At 36.6% G+C, this 17,105-nt stretch overlaps 2 protein-coding genes across 4 annotated transcripts in view; one reads left to right on the top strand and one right to left on the bottom strand.

The window, feature by feature from the left end:
- Positions 1 to 3,407, bottom strand: part of LOC129720657 (uncharacterized) — a 27,063-nt gene extending 23,656 nt beyond the window's left edge. For 2 of the 3 annotated variants that reach the window (XM_055672165.1, XM_055672164.1), the window contains exon 1: positions 3,094 to 3,407. In XM_055672165.1, the coding sequence (XP_055528140.1) occupies positions 3,094 to 3,229 (136 nt within the window). In that variant the 5' untranslated portion in view covers positions 3,230 to 3,407. Of the gene's footprint in view, positions 1 to 2,779 lie in introns of all 3 variants that reach the window. The other variant, XM_055672166.1, reaches the window with a different exon arrangement.
- Positions 2,718 to 17,105, top strand: LOC129720655 (uncharacterized). Its single transcript, XM_055672150.1, has 8 exons — positions 2,718 to 3,432; positions 14,626 to 15,056; positions 15,111 to 15,239; positions 15,293 to 15,423; positions 15,477 to 15,626; positions 15,689 to 15,791; positions 15,854 to 16,381; positions 16,441 to 17,105. Exons 2-8 carry the CDS (start codon positions 14,733 to 14,735, stop codon positions 17,089 to 17,091), a joined length of 2,016 nt encoding a protein of 671 aa, XP_055528125.1. The 5' UTR covers positions 2,718 to 3,432; positions 14,626 to 14,732; the 3' UTR covers positions 17,092 to 17,105.

Raw genomic sequence — 17,105 nt, 5'->3', positions numbered from 1 at the left:
GTGCATGATAATGACGCTTTGATACCGTGAGCCAAAATATAACGTTCCAAAGATAAACAAGTGATTTTTAAATTAAACAACGATGGAGATTGTTAAAGAATGTTAATCGAACAGAAATGTGTACTAAGCATGTATGCTAGTCTCTCCAAATACCCAGGTGTTTGTCAAAATCAATATAAAAAAAACCCAAAATATTTGTTTTTATAAGTTAACTCAAAATGGGATAAGTTATGTTTCCGGCAAAATCCGGTTGAACGGCTTATATTACGTGAAAGTGCTAATATTTTTGGTTATAATGGTGAAGAAAAACCTTCCGGATGCTTCCGGTCTCGTGTTTTATCGCTATGTGAAAATAATCAAGAAATTCTTATTTTTTCGCTTCTTGGATAGTTGTTGCCTTGGTTACCCAAATGAAACTTTGTCAAAGGACTGAAATGTGTACTAAAAAGTCATTTCATGATAAATTCAAGTATTTGGATGAATTCTGACCCGACTATGACTGAATTTAAATTTCATTATAAGAAATTTCAACCATCACTTTAAGGTGGGTTACTCCATGTGAAAAATTATCCAAATCCAATTCTGGCGTAATTTTTCAAAGCGACCTATCTAACATTGAGAGACTCTCTTTGTTTACTTTCTCTTTGATCAATAATCATGTTATTTTTTCCATATATAATAACACTCAATGCATAGTAAGCAAGACAGTATTACTATCTCTCGAAAGAAAAGAAAAAAGAAAGCTTAGAAAATATATATAATGACGACGTAATTAACGAAACAAAGTGACAGAGGAGAGAATCTGTCATTGTTACTTAGGTCCCTTTGAAAAATTACGCGAGAATTATTTGTTTTTATTATCACAAAATGATACGTTTTCAGTGCAAAAAATTTTTTCAAATAATTATGATCAGGTTTGATGTTCTAAGTGTTCCACTGTGCGACGACGAAATCATAGCTTCTTGCACCTGTCTAATCTACAACAAAGCGTTACGAATGCAATTGTCAACCGAAAGTTAGACGTTGACGCAAATATCGTATGCAAAACGATGCGCTACTTATGAGAATAAGTCTCCGTCATCGTCGCACAGCGACGTTATTTCGACCAGAGACATTTTGGCTACTGATCTTCAAAAATTTAGTAGGCAATTACAAACCGCCTTTATCCCAAACCGTTCCCCTAACGTCATGATAGTTAATAGTTAATAACACTACTGAATATGAGTCAGATTTATCACTCTGTTACCATGAGGAAATAATAATTTAATCTAAAATAGCTATAATCGATCATACACACGTACGGGTGCCAACGGATGTTTGCCCATTCCATTCCGGTCTGCATTTTAATGTCGCAGCAGCAGAATTTATCGCGTATTTCTACGCATTAAATTTTCACTTCTCTGAACCGTATAGGAATCCGTCTGTACTAGAACCAATGGGCACGAGGGTTAAGAGCTGGGTGCAGTTTGATGGGTATTTTTAGACGCGATTCGGAAACTAGTCTTAACGGGACGTGTAAAATTTTGAAGTATTTGGCACACCATCGGTGTCAGAGCTAGAGATGAGTTCTACTACAACCAAGCGTGATTCCTTTCCATATTTTAGCTGAGATTGAAAAAGCCAAAAGCGGAATGGTGCTCTACTAGGGAAATTTTATTTAAAAAAATCTATTATTTGGAATAATTACTTGAGTAGCATCGTAATCATGCAAATGCAGCCTCTGTTTGAGATAAGAACTTAGTTGAACCAACTCAGCTCTATCAAAATAATCTGTGTTTAGCAATAACGAAAAAGCTCATATTTTCATCAGGACTGATATTATTGAGTGTTTTGACATTTTAGGACAGGTAATTCTCATACAAATTTGAACGTGGGATATTTGCAAATATGTTGTGCTTATAATTCTGGTTACTCCCCTTAATGTTGATACTTTTTTATCGTGTACCTATTATTTCTGCAACTAGCTTTATTTTCGTTCCTGGAATAACTGATGCATACATGTTCGCCACGAGCTCGGAAAGAGTTTAAGGTAGAACATGTACAAGGATGGAATGAGATACAATCACCGACTGAAAATAAGGGAAAAATGACTGATATCCGTACCGTTGTATATGCAATGTCACTACTGTGATTCAAGCAACACGGAAGTTTGTACTTTGGTAATTCGTGTACAATTGTAGGTACTTATGTATATCAAGTACTTACAGTGGAGGACAAAGTTAACCAACCAACCAACTATCGCTTAAAGTATCAAATATGCCGAGCAACGAATTGAACAAACCGGCAAGGCAGGTTTACAGCTAACTCGAATTATAAACTGTTGAGCATTCTCCAGATTAAACCGCAAGCCATCGATTGTGCAAAAGTTACAATCTCTGTTTCCGTTTACGATCATGGGTTCTAAAGTAAATAATTATGACAGTTCAAACAACATCTGCGAATATACGCACATTTAACATGCATCTAAAGCGTAGTTCGTATTGTTTATTCTAAATATATGCATACATCTACAGTTACTATTTTGTGTGCATGCGAAGAACATAACTGAAAAAAACCAAAAATATTTGAGAATTTTAATTTACATCATCTACTAGTTGTGACACCCCTGCCATTTATTCGAGATTGGCTTTGCAACGTACTTATCGGTACATTTACAGCTTACAGAAAACAAACGCAAGAAACATGCTTTATTGAGCTAGAATTCGAAGCGTCTGACTACAACTGATAATATATAGGACTTCATTCTACCATCTTTCTGTGAGATTTTAGATCAACTCACCCCGTACAATCACGACAGTCAGTGTTAGCATCGTGGGATTAGCTCTTGCACTCGGGTTGTTAATAGCTAAGACGAATCACACACAAACCGTGAAGTGGATAGTGCGACAGTGGATATCCGCAGTATATCGAATATTAGTGGTGCAAAATTAGCTAGTTAAATTCTTGCTGATTAGTTCTGATAAATAATTCTTGCTCCTGTCACTGAGGTAGTTAGTAAAGACTGCACGAGGGTTGGCACGTTTTTTCGCACTTCCACTTCCTCACCGTAATCACACCTGTGCTGAATTCAGTTCCAATAATTATGAATATTACCTTTGTGTGGGAGGGTAAATATTTGGCTTCGTTGTTGTTGCTGTTGTTTGGCGGTGTAAGCTTGATAAAGCCTTCGGGAGATCGGTTGGCAGCTTCTGGCACTGTGATTGACCCGTACGAAGATGTTGAGTAACATCAATGGAAATTTTTACTACTTGACTTTCGCACTACCGGCTCTCTGATTCAAGTTGTTTTTAGCTACTAAAAGTGTACAGAAAATCTCATTTACTCCACGAGCTGCGGCTACAGCAACAACAAAACACTTCGCATGACACACAACGCAAGCGACGTCAGCGATGAAAACCGAATGGTGGAAACTCACCACCAGGGATGCCACATGTACAGATTAATCTGTATTTCACAGATTTTTGGCCGAAGTAACGGTACAGAATCTGTATATACAGATATACAGATTTTCGTCGAAAAGTACAGATTTACAGATTTTTCGAAATTGACATTAATTTTTAAAAACGCTCCAGATTTTATTTCAATAAATATTAAGCAAATTGAACATATTTTCAACTCCTAACACATTTTAAGCTAAAAATTTTGTTGATGTACCATAAAAACTTAAAAAAAACAAAGTTCTTTATGTTTAAACAATACAGATTTTTTTTACAGATATTTTTGTTCCAGATACAGATGCTAAGATTTTTTCAAGGGAAAACACAGATTCAAATGTGGCAACCCTGCTCACCACTGCGTTTGTTTGACATTACCCATGCGCTATATTATACAGGTCTGGCAATAACGTTTTTGCCCTGAGGGCAATCCACGCAACTTCGTGAATCGATGCTGAGCGATAGTTTCCGATTTCGCTGAAACTTTTCACAGTAGTTCCTTCTTGATGAAAAGGTCATTTTATGATATCAATTCTCCATGTAGACTCGCGACTGCTATTTCAAAAGGGCCTATCCAAAGTAATGGCTGATGAATAAATAGTTCTATATCAGAAAAACGGCTTGTTAGATTGAAATGGTGTCTTCGACAAATGTTTAGGTAATAAAATGGCAGTTCTAGAAAATATGTATACACTGTAATTTTTTTTTCTGTGCTAAATCTTCCAAATTGTTACAATGCACACTGGGCCAGATATGGAATCTAGCGGAACGAAATTAATAGCGCTCTTAGGGTTTGACCAATCGGTTTCCGATCTTCTACAAAGTTTCTTGGTATAGTTGGGGCGTCATTTTGGATGTTTGAATTGGTTCGGAATTTAGCCGCAAAGGTGGCGTTGCGATGCCAACTTCTTTCCCTTACACGCTAGAGCTTTGCTGTGTTCGACAAAGTTGTAGATCTTTAAATTCCATGGAACTTTACAGAATATACAAAATTGCTAACTTTTCAAGTTTCAGAGATCTACGAGTTTTTATAAATGTTGTCTGAATTTCACGTTTTATTGTGATAATTTTATTTTTTTTTCACTCGAAACAATTTCTTACAATTTTTTTCTCGATAAAAATTGAATAATTACGTCGTTTGCATCCGAGTACAGAAGTTTCTGAAGTACTTAAGTGAAAATAATACACAAAATTTGAAAAAAAAAACATAATTTTGTGAAGTAGATATCTCAGCGGGTAGCAAGAAGTAGCAAACCAAATTTTTTTTTTCTAAAAATTGTCCATCAAAAAATCTTTATTTTCTGAAAATTTGAAAGAGGTGTTTTTTGGTGTTTTTGTGATATTTCAGTTTGAATATAACCATACACACCATTTTTTTTTACTGAAATTCAGTAAACTTTTACTGAATTTTGCCACGCTGAAACTTCAGTAATCATTTCAGCAATGAAATATTACTGAATGTTTCAGCAATGTGAAATGTCATTCGTTTTGACGGTACTTTGCTAAATTTTCAGCAATGTGAAATGTCATTCATGTTTGACGGACTATTACTGAATTTCCAGCGAACGTCATTTAAATTACTGAAATATCAGTTCAGTGGGAATTCTTCGTGTAGATTTTAAAACACGTTGGAAGTCGATTTTTTGCTAATTATTTAATAACCTTTCACCATGTCACAAAAATAAAATTGATCCTCGAGTAATGTGTTGCCCAAGTCCGATCCGTCCATCCGATGTCCTTTCGCCATCTTCCTTCACTGAACTAAAGAAAAACAAGATAAATTAAGTTTTTCACTCACCAAACACTTCCTTCACGTCTCAACGGTCGGCGTTCAAGTCCTACAAGCTTTTTGACGCCTTTCAACGCGCGCACATGCCTTTTTCACGTGCGTGGACAAAAAATATTGATGACAAGCTCCATTTTTTTTCATTTTGACAGTATATTGCCGTATATTCAGTTATAGAAGGAAAGATTGCTGAATGTCGGTAAACCAAAACGAATTGCTGAATTTTCAGTACACATTTAAATAGCTGAAATTTCAGTACATGGCTTTTATTGTTGAATTTCAGTAAAGATTGCCGAATCTGACTTTGGGAATTCGGTGTGTAGGTTTCATATAAAAATACAATTGCTATGTTTTTATTGCATGGAATACACGGTCCAGTACTCTATTCAACCTAATTTTAATTTTAATGTTTCGAATCACAACACTATTACAAAAAACGTGAAACTCCAACAAATTCTTTAAAAACTCGTAAATTTCCAAAAAAATTTAAGTGAGAGAAATTTTGTTTCTTCTACAAAGTTACATGCCGAAGCGCCATCTCTGCGGCCAAATCGCGAACTAAACTGAGCGTCATGTTGAAGTTCTTATTACACTGAGAAACTTTTCTGAAGACTGCACATAGGTTGAAGAGAGTACTGGACCTTGTATTCCATGCAACAAAAACATAGCAATTGTATTTTTATATGAAACCTATGGTAATATTCAAACTGAAATATCACAAAAACACCAAAAAACACCTCTTTCAAATTTTCAGAAAATAAAGATTTTTTGATGGACAATTTTTAGAAAAAAATTTGGTTTGCTACTACTTGCTACCAGGGTTGATATTTGTTAACCTTCTTGAGTGAAAGTGAAAAAAAGCATCCATAAACGTTATTTTTTTACAATCCTTTCAGAGTTCTCCCTTCCCGCTTTTCGCATGGAAGTGAACTGTCAAAACTCCTCATTATATTTCATGCGATGGAATCAAGACAACAAAATCAGTTTATCAGTTAACGAAGTTCTCAACGCATCGGTCAGTGTCAGTGAAAAAGTGTTTCGGTGAGGTTCATTTTGGTTGAGTGGACTGTTTGTTTTCCTTTTTCGCTTTGTAGTGAAGATCATTTGGTTGTATTTGTCGTCAGATTTTATTCCGTAACCGTGAACGATGCGCGCGATCTATTTCATCTGAGTATAACAGCACGTTACTGTGACGAAAATCTAGTGTATCTGAAAGAGTGCTGCGATCATTGGAAGTGAAAATTGAAAATGATTGGCTGTAATTTTCGAAGAATTTTGCTGGGGAAAATGACTTTTATCAGCACTGCTTGCTACCCGCTGAGATATCTACTTCACAAAATTATGTATTTTTTTCAAATTTTGTGTATTATTTTCAATTAAGTACTTCAGAAACTTCTGTACTCGGATGCAAACGACGTAATTATTCAATTTCTATCGAGAAAAAATTTGTAAGAAATTATTTCGAGTGAATTCATAAATTATCACAATAAAACGTGAAATTCAGACAAAATTTATAAAAACTCATAGATCTCTGAAACTTTAAGAGTTAGCAATTTTGTATATTCTGTAAAGTTCCATGGAATTTAAAGATCTACAACTTTGTCGAACACCGCAAAGCTCTAGCGTGTAAGGAAAAGAAGTTGGCATCGCAATGCCACCTTCGCGGCTAAATTCCGAACCAATTCAAACATCCAAAATGACGCCCTAACTATACCAAGAAACTTTGTAGAAGATCGGAAACCGTTTGGTCAAACCCTAAAAGCGCTATTATTTTCGTTCCGCTAGATTCCATTTCTGGCCCAGTGTGCAATGTATTAAACATCTTAAAAGGTTTATTTTTTAAATCTTATTTTTTACATTTTTTACACTTATTTTTTAGATAACCTATGTTGTGATCTGTGCTACTATCTGTCAACATTTGGTGATAGTAAAAGGAAAACAAAAAAGTTATGAACATTTGAGAATTTTGACATTTTCACTCTGAAGGGTTTTTAATGTTTTCTTCTAGCTACACACTACAATGTTGAAAATTCATCACTAAGAGTATGATACCAATCCAATGCGCGGTTTTTGAATTGTGAAATTGAATATGGTTGGCAAAAACCTGGAAAATAAAGGAATGTCAGGGATTTCATTTTTCGATCAGAAAAATCAGAGAATATCAGGGAAAACTGAAAAATAATCAGAGAAAATTGATTACCCGATACGCGATTTCCTTCTAAACGGCCTTTCAACGTAAAAACTGATTTTTTTAGCATAAGAGCCTAATTCGGGACCGCTAACGTTCGTCTTCATATCTGATTGTATCTTTTTCCACTGGGCTTCCAGAATTGCGTTTACCTACGTTGCATTTTTATTGCAGAATGCTGAAAAATATCAGTGAAATTAATGTTACATTTTGGAAAATGTCAGGGGAAAGCAGAAGGTTGTGATAATGAGAAGAACACACAAGGTGACCAATTTTAACATAAACAAATCGCTGTTCTGATTGCAATGCTACGCGTTTGATAACTGGACGAATATTCTGTTGAACACTCATTATATGTGTGTAACTCGGTTCTGAATAATTTTTTCCTTTATGACTATGAATCGGAAGAAGCTGCTGAACATAATCGACCAAAAGCAAAGCCTTGGTGCTACATTCTGATTCGTAACTTGACCTTCTGTTTATTTATACACAGACTTCGCAGCCGATTGTTTAGTGTACAGGACAATTTCGGGGCTAGCGCTACGATCCTATTGACACAAACAATCTCTCACGAGCCGAGACTCGAACCTACGACGACTAACTTGTTAGGCCAGCATCGTACCTCGAGACCACCTGGGAGATAATATACATAATCGACCTAAAATGGTAAAAAGGGATAAAAAGTTGAAACAACGAGATGCGATGATTTACAGTTTGGGGGAAACAAAAGCAACTTTTCACTGGTTTATATGTTTACTAGTGTGCGTAGGTAAAAAGTCACTTATCTCTATGTACCAACTGTCATTCGTGCGTTTTAAAACGATTCTTATTCTTCTAAAAATCGAAGGACAACGATAGAGTCTTTTTCAGTATCACGTTATGCTAAGAAAAATTCACTCTTTAAGCTGATGGGTATATGAAAATCAGAAATTCATATGTAGCTAAACAACCCAATTCTGGAGGGGAGAACCGGATAAAAAGCTGTAGGAGTATCAAAAAGAACCAGAATGAACTGTCATCGACTGTCAATCAGAACCACGTGAACAAGCATCTTTTATTAATAATACCAAATGCCATCGTCCAAAACAATAAAAAGTACAGTACTGTTTTGATTTTATCACGGTCAAAATGAATGTAACCGTGAATTGGGTTGTTCAGCTATTCACGGATTTTCTATTTTATATATCATCTGAAAGAGTGTCATTTTCTGAGCAAAACGTGATTTATTAAAACTGTATATCATTTGCCTTCGATTTTTAAATGAAGAATACAAATTCTCTCTAAATCGCTACAATGACAGTTGGTATATGGGCGAACTGTCATTGTAGCGATTCGAGCAGATTTCGAGCACTTTTAAATCGTGATTTAAAAAGTGAAGGACAACGATAGAAATTTTTTTCAAATCACGTTTTACTCAGAAAATGCAGCTCTTTCAGATGATATAAAAAGCTGATATAGCTAAACAACCCAATTGGGTTTTTAAGCTCTTGAAGTTTTTATATATCAACTGAAAAGCCGTTTATATATCACCTGAAAAGCCGCAGTTGCCGGAAAAAGTCTGTTGATGAAATGTTTCAGGGTAGTGATGATGTGAACGCGTAGGAGGCGGATTAATGATGCTGGCAGTTTGGTTAAGGGGTTATATACCTTTTTGGTCGAGAAAAATGAGGGAAGTTTGAATTTATTTTTAAGTGCATAGCACCTTTTTTATTGCATCAAAGTGGTATTTTTCTGAAAGTACAGTTTATCAACAACAAGAAAATACGTTTGATTTTGAGATATACCAATTATTACTGGAGTAATGGCCGTTTCCCCGAAACGCTATTTTTTTTGCAAAGGCTTGCGGTGATCCTGATAGAGACTCAGCGGATCAACCGAAATCAGAAAACTCATATTATTTCATTAGTTTAAAAGTGTGCCGGGTCCTTGAACGATCGCTTTTATGAGTATTTTGTTTTCAGTGCAAACGCGAACGTTTTTCCCTACAAAATGAACGTTTTGATCGCAAAAAATTGCATTAAAATTTTTTTGCGGCTAAATGTAACTGTATGTTTCAAAAAGCGATCGTTCAAGGACCGGAGAATTTTATAACGAAAATTTAAAAAAAAAAGATGAAGGAAATCAGTTCAGTACCGTGCTAGATCGAAACCCGTACAGTATCGAAATCCGTACACCTTGATGTTTTTATTCAATTTTAGGCATTAGAAAAATGAAAATTCATATGATAGTTACTTGTACATGTCCGTTGAACTGTTGGCCTTCTGTTAAATTAAACTATGCGCAAGTAGGCCATGAAATAAAAATATTAAAAATAAAAAATCTATCGTGCATCGGTTTCAATTGTCATTTCGTCGCAATGTTAGAGAATTCACTAAGGAAACATTCTTCAGATAAAAACCTTTTTCAAGTGGGATATAAGTGTTTTACTCCGTAAATCTTTTTGAAGTCTTTGTCATTTTCCAGTTGCATATTGCCTGGTGTATAGTGTAAATTGTATTTATTCATCAAAAACTGTGCCGTACGGATTATGATCCTTGTTAATCGCTTGGATAAAAATCCGTACAATGTGTGTATCATACATATATTGTTGAACTTTTACTCTTGTTTTCAGCATATTATGGAAGAAAACCATCATAAATATACAACAAACAATTTCGAAGAGCTGTGACTGAGGTTCGGGAAGTCGTATCGGGAAGCTTCGAGAGGTTCCGGCGTTCTGGTGACTACGATAAGGGATGCCGTAATGAATCGCTACGAATCTCAATCAAAGAAAGCTCCACCAACCTTCACTCCTGGAGAGGAAGATAGGATCATAAAGTGGGTGCTATGCATGGGCATAGCAATCGGGGGCCCGGGACAATTGACCCCTCCCCCCTTAAATCTGGGCCTGGAAGAAGGCGCCTTGTAGCTGGTTGTTGAGAAAAATTGTATGTTTTCTTTGGTCGAATCATTCACTTGGGATCTAAAGCTATACCATATATATCATTTTAAATATCAATCATCATCAAACCGTGTGAAACCTTTGGAACCAATTGACCCTCAAAATATATTTATTCGTTAATTTAAGGATAAATTTAACAATAAAATTCATTTTTGTACTTCTATATTCATACGGATTTCGATTCATTGCTGTACTGACTTCGATTCAGTCTATATAGCGTGCGTGCGGATTTCGATTCAAAAGTGTACGGCTTTCGATTCAGATGAAAAACTGCGTACGGATTTCGATTCAAAACAAGTTCTATTCAAACATGATTTTTTCGAGTTTTAGAGTGATTTGAATCATTTTGCTCGAAAATAGTGATAAAACATAAGTAGACCTATGAGTAAACATGTCAGTTTAAAGCAATATGTGATTTCTTGATTTTATATTGACCGTCGAAGATTATCATGTGCTTAGGTGTACGGATTTCGATCCAGCACGGTAGTTTTCCCGCAATCAGGATCACGGCAAAGTCATTTTCCGGAAAAAACTATTCCGAGATAATCACGTGTAAAGTTTCAAGTTTAGCTTATGCGGCCGTGGCGAGGCGCGCTGCAAATCGCTCTAACTTTCTTTCTATTGCTCAGATCTTTATGAAAATTTGTGGAAATGTTCTCAAGATGTTGGATTTGAAGATAAGGTAATAAAATTTTTTCCGGTTTTTTGAAAACTAAAAAGGTATATAACCCCTTAATTTAGTGGGTTGGTGGTTTACTTTTGATTTTAGGATTACCTATAAGAGTGAAAATAATAAATTAAAGTAAATTTAATAAGCGTTCAGCTAGAGCAGCGGTTCTCAACCTGGGGTACGCGTACCCCTGGGGGTACTCGAAAGCCTTCAGGGGGTACGCGAAAGAAAAAACAGTAATGGCGGACAAAGCCCTTTTTCTTTATAATATTTTATTTGTTAATCAATCATGAGCTTTAAACATGACTGTAACAATCAAACAAACCATAGTTCAATTTGAAACCTGAAATAGACTAGCACGACATGATCATCCGCTACTCTCCCACTCTGCGAGAACATACCAAGCCAGAGGGTACAATCGATATGAAAAATATTGTCAAGGGGTACGCGGACATAAAAAGGTTGAGAACCGCTGAGCTAGAGGTTTCTTCCAGTTGTCTTGCTGGTACACTTCCTTGTTTAGCTTGATGAGCAAAATATTAACCAGTGAAGAGGTGACAGCACCAATCCTAGAACAATTAATGCTCTCTCAAGCACAGGTACATTTCTGTTATAAAATCATCTCTCCATCGTTAGCCGTGTTGGTGTTGATAGTACATGATGCTTCATCAGTGTGCTACGGTGTCAGCTTTTTTAATCGGTCTCACGTGCGAATAGTGACACACCGCCGAGAGAAACATTAAAAGATGTTTTCTGTTATGTTGTGCATGCTTAACGAATAATTTACACCTGAATCTGCCATTTTTCCTCACTCGTGAATATTTTTGAATTTGGGTAGTTGAACCACGGGTCCAAACATAAAGCCATTTTGAATGCCGTGGAATCGCGAAGTTTTGACAAACGTTTTTTCATCAAGGCCTCTTCATAAGATCACGTTCAAACGGGTTGCTTTCGAGTTTTCTCACAGAACAAATTGTCCTCAACTATTCCATATAAAAATCGTCGAGGGGGACGTGTGCTTCTTGCAGTTTTTTAGTACAAATGAAGCATTGCTTAAAATTTTTAGTGAATTCAAATTTTATTTAAAGTAGCTATACTCGATTCCAAACTCTTTTGTTCCAGCTGCTGAAAGAATGGCCTTTGATTCAAAAATGAATTCATCATTTTACAGATTCCTCCCATCATGTTAGGCAGCACATTGGAGGGGATGTAGCTTTGTGGTATTCAAAGCTGGTATTGTATTTCGGTTGTTCAATCGAATATCTGAGTCGATCGTCAGACATAGCAATTTATTCTTCATCTCAGCAGCCATCATTGGTATCATTTATACTCCGAGGTCGCTTAACAAGTGTTGTTGACTGGTTACCCAATAAACCATGTCGACTGGCCAACTCAGGGTGCGTGGTCCAGAAGTGCCGATGTTGCAAAAGTCAAGGTTTTCAACCCTAAATTGAATGATAGTATCATATACATTTTTTTCTACATTCCAAATTAATTTCTTTTATCACGTTCTTTCAAAGTTAACGAGATGAAGTGAGGTACAATGTACGTGGTCTTGTCCAAAATAAATCGATGTTGAATAAGTCAAGGTCAGTATTTTTGAAGAACATTTCGACTTTCTAAAACATTGTTTACAGGTTGCCCAAACGTGATTTCTGAAAAAATACCTTTTCAAGCTTAAGGTGAAACCTCATTAAATCCGCAAATGGCCGACTTCGAGTCACCACTTCGATTTTTCGAAAGCACAAGACTCGGAAACAGTTAATGCGTTCCCTGTGAAAATGCTATTTTATGTTTGCTGTAGTGAAGCAAACAGGAAATAGTATTTTCATAGGGAACGGTATGAGTATTTCCGAGTCGTGTGCTTTTGAAAATTCGAAGTGGTGACTCAAAGTCGGCCATTTTTGGATTCAATGAGGTTTCACCTTAAAAATCACTTTTTGTATATTTTTTCAATTCTATTCGATTCCGTATATTTTTTCCGTATATTTTTTTTGTTTTTGTGGGGTCATTTTTGAATATTTTGCATGGTTTGGTTCACCATTGCATTCAGCTAATTGACTCACAAAGCCCTTGCGTCCGAAATTTATAGATAAAACCTTCCAAAAGACAAATGAAAAAACTTTTCGTTCAAGAACTGAAATTTTTACTGAAAAGTGGAATTTTCCACGAAATTTTACATTAAAAAAGATCCTTGCTATCTTATCGGGGGCTGAGATATTGGCATTTTTATATGTGATGGAAAACTAAGCATTTTTACAATTATGTCAAAAAACTTTTTTATTTTGGGACATAACAATGTTCAGAATACAAATGCATTTTTTTATGGCTGATAACTTAGTAGAAGGTTTCAAAATCTTGAAAAATACTATAAATAACATTAGGAACCATTCAAATATTACATAACGCGGAATTTGGCAATTTTCAATACCCACCCACCCCCACGTAACGCAATTTCACATGTTTGACACACGCAAAGTAACGCTTCGCTGAATACCCCCCCACCCCTGAGCGCGTTATGTATTATATGAATGATCCCTTATCTTTCATTTAGGGTGACCTTAACTTATTCAACATCGATTTATTTTGGACAAGACCACGTACATTGCACTTCACCTCATCTCGTTTACTTTGAAAGAACGTGATAGAAGAAATTAATTTGCGCCATCTGTAAATAATAAAGCGAAACTCTGTTAAGGTTCGAGTGTTAACTAATCATTCCTTATCTGAGCGATATGTATATGTAATTCAGTGAATTCCGCCCGTTCTTATTAATTTAAATTGTTAAAAAACTTGTTTAGCTCAATTATTAAATTTGTCCAGGTTAACTAGAAACACGAAATTGACGTAATTAACGTTACTGATTTTGACAGTTTGAATTGAAACAAAAATCAAGACAAGCGAGCGATAACTATTCCGTATACGTATACTATAGTTTCTTTATAATACAGAAGTAAACAACGGTTTCATGTCATTGATTTATATGTAAAAATGAATATTATCGTGTAATGATAATTATCATCATGTAATATTAATTATTATCGTGCAATAAAAATAACAATTACAATGGTGAGCACAGGTTTTGCTCAAGAACTCAAACTTAAAAAGAAATGAAAGATTTTAGCTTTTTAACCATTCCTGTGAATTTTGGTGCTCTTAGCCAAGTTAACATTCCCAGAGACACAATCCTATATTTTGATATAAAATTGCCACATGACTTTTAAATAATTGAAAATGAATGTTTTTGTTTATAGGTTATTACTGTGTGGCCATTATACGGTGTTGACACATCGATAAATAACAAAAATACCAGAATTTAATTGAAAGAACGAGAACAGACTCGCACTATTTTGAGAGAATAAGAGGGCAATGTTGCTAAAAGCGAGGAGTCAAATTGACGCAGACTATTTTTCTAGGGTTGAAGCGAGGAAACCGTGGCCTTTGACGCACTTCTAACCAAACTAAATTCTGCTAATTGCTAATTGAGAATAAATTGTGCAAAGTTTGTTAGATGTTCAGAAGATCAGGTACCGAAACGAAATATTTCTCATTGATTTTAAACACAATATTCTGATTAATTTGTACCAAAACTGTTTCGTACAATAGCACATTAGCAATAAAGCGCTTTATAAGCCTAATCATAATCAAAAGTAGGAAAATTAATCGATCGTAGCAGTCCCAGTGAACATTACAGCACGAAATTACCAACAGGGATGTCAAACTATTTACAACTCCGGCGTCCCACAACCTTCTCGCGACTTCAGCAGGTCATACCCAAGCCTGAACAAGCTCTTCCAAAACATGGAGGCCTGCCACTATGGGAAAATCTGCCATTGGACCAGAAGCTGCCGGCCAAGGCATGTCCAATTCACCCGCCTAGTTTCAGCAGAGGACGCCTAGGGGATGTTCCGTGGATCAAACCGAATGATTATGGGTTCGATTTGAGCGACCCGTTGAGTCTAGAAGTGTCCTACCGCTATCTACAACCCCACGACAAAAATCTAAAGTACTATTTTCGCGATCGAAGAGTGAGAGAGGTGAATAATCATATGATTTTTCTGTTAAGTATTTTAAATTAAGTTTAACCTCAGAGCTTGAAGTACCACAACTTAATTAACGATACAAATGAAGTCATTTGCACATTGGCGGAGTTCAACCGGTTTAGATATTATTTGTGGAAACTTCACAAACACGAAATTCGCAAAGAGTTTCAAAAATTGGTAAGCATTTTGTTCTCAAAGAGGTTTTTCATAAAACAAACTTATATTCAAAGGATCATGTCTGGTGGCAGCGGTTTCGTGATCAGAAAGCAGCGCTGCACATCAAAAAATACTATGATTTTGAAGGAAAAGCACAACGGAATCGATGTACTGCAAAGAATCTTTGGGAGGCCAAAAGACTAAAGTAGCCGTTTTTTTATTGTACAATTTTATGTTGTAATAATTACGACACTTCAGAGCTTTGAAGTTAAAAGCAAAATACGAGCGGCAGTTGCAAAGGTTCCTGGCGTGCCGTGAGAATGAGAAACAAATTAAAATGATCGATGGCCATCGACGGGCATTGAAGGTCCAATACAACAACGCACTGTTACAGGCATCAACGAAATCGTAATATAAACACTTATTATGTTAATATGAGTTGATGTTGAACAAATTTGGTGAATTCACAGTTATCGATTGAGATTGAAACGTAGACTTCGAGAGAAGGACCACATGAGACGACGACGGATGGCGATAATTAAAAGGAGAATATCAGAATCGAAACGGATTATGGTATTTAACTCAAAAGTTACAATAAATAAAGTCGGCAATACAAATATTTTCCCTCTCAACAGAAAAAAGAACGCTACAAGTTGCTCTTCATTTCGGCCCAAGAAGCGGAAGCAAATCGACAGGAACTTCTGAACAGTTTCCTGCAGCAAACAAAATCCAACGTGCAAAAACGTATGATGCGGTCGCTCGCTCTGCAGGAGCGTTTCGAGCAGCAACTTACCCTCCGTAAAACGCAAAACCTTTCCAGCAAGTACCGCAAACGTTCCAAGGAAGCTCTGATGAGAGCCATGCTGAAGGCATGGCACAACATTCGCGTTCGACTACCGGATATGTCTAAACAGTTGTCACGTGCTTCCGTTGAACACGCAGTTAACATTGCGTACCACATGCACACAACCATCAGTCCAACGATCAGCAGTACTCAAATTATTGACACCGCTCGACAGTTGATAAACGATTTTGCCAATATGCCCTCAGAGCAGCTTCCGTTGGATCGTCAAATCATGAAGTACACCAGCGATGCGTTGCAAAGCATTATGGGACAGATCAAAGAGCAGGTCGTTCATGCCGGATGTAAACTGATTGAGCAGGTAATTTTCCACAAGCCTAGTTAATGAGGAACTGAACATGAGAATGACTTTACTTACAGGTCGCTACCAAGATGCGAAATCGAATGCAGTCTGCCGAGCGTCGACGAACGTCTTTGTGCGGTCCATGGAGTTGTCGTTGGCACCGTCCGTCTTTGGACAGCAGTTCCACCAGTGAAGGCCTTCGGGTTTCGATAGGAGAGATACAGATTGTTGATGAATTTCAAACCGAGCAGGAGCAGTTTAAAAAGTCCCGTAATCGGCCACCGACACCAGTAACATCGGTAACCTCACTGGTCGAACACCTGGTAGATTCAAACGAAATGATTTCTCCAGCGAGTGACCTGGAAATTCCGTCAACTGTTACGGCGTATATCGAGCGACGCATTACAACCGAAGATTATCCGCTAATTCATCTGACTGTGAGACAGAAGCGCTATTTGGAAACGAACCTAATGAAGTTCCGTACGATAGTCTGTCGGAATGTGGAGAGTCGGGTTCTAACCTCAATCGATGTTATGCAGCTGGAAATAATACGTCGGAAGTTCCAGAGACCGTGTCACACAAAAGAATCTCTCGCTGAAGAAACTGCTCATTGTATTTTAGTTTTTCCCAAGGAGGACCAACGTTATGCTCAACTGTTGCTGGATGTTATAAATCTTCTTGACAGCGAGGTTTGCAGTGAGCTAGAAGATATTTTAAATGCACCCTAGAAAATTATCGGCGA

This window comes from Wyeomyia smithii, chromosome 2, assembly GCF_029784165.1.
Source record: "Wyeomyia smithii strain HCP4-BCI-WySm-NY-G18 chromosome 2, ASM2978416v1, whole genome shotgun sequence".
NCBI classification, from domain to species: Eukaryota; Metazoa; Arthropoda; class Insecta; order Diptera; family Culicidae; genus Wyeomyia; species Wyeomyia smithii.
This window is presented reverse-complemented; position numbering and strand designations above follow the sequence as displayed.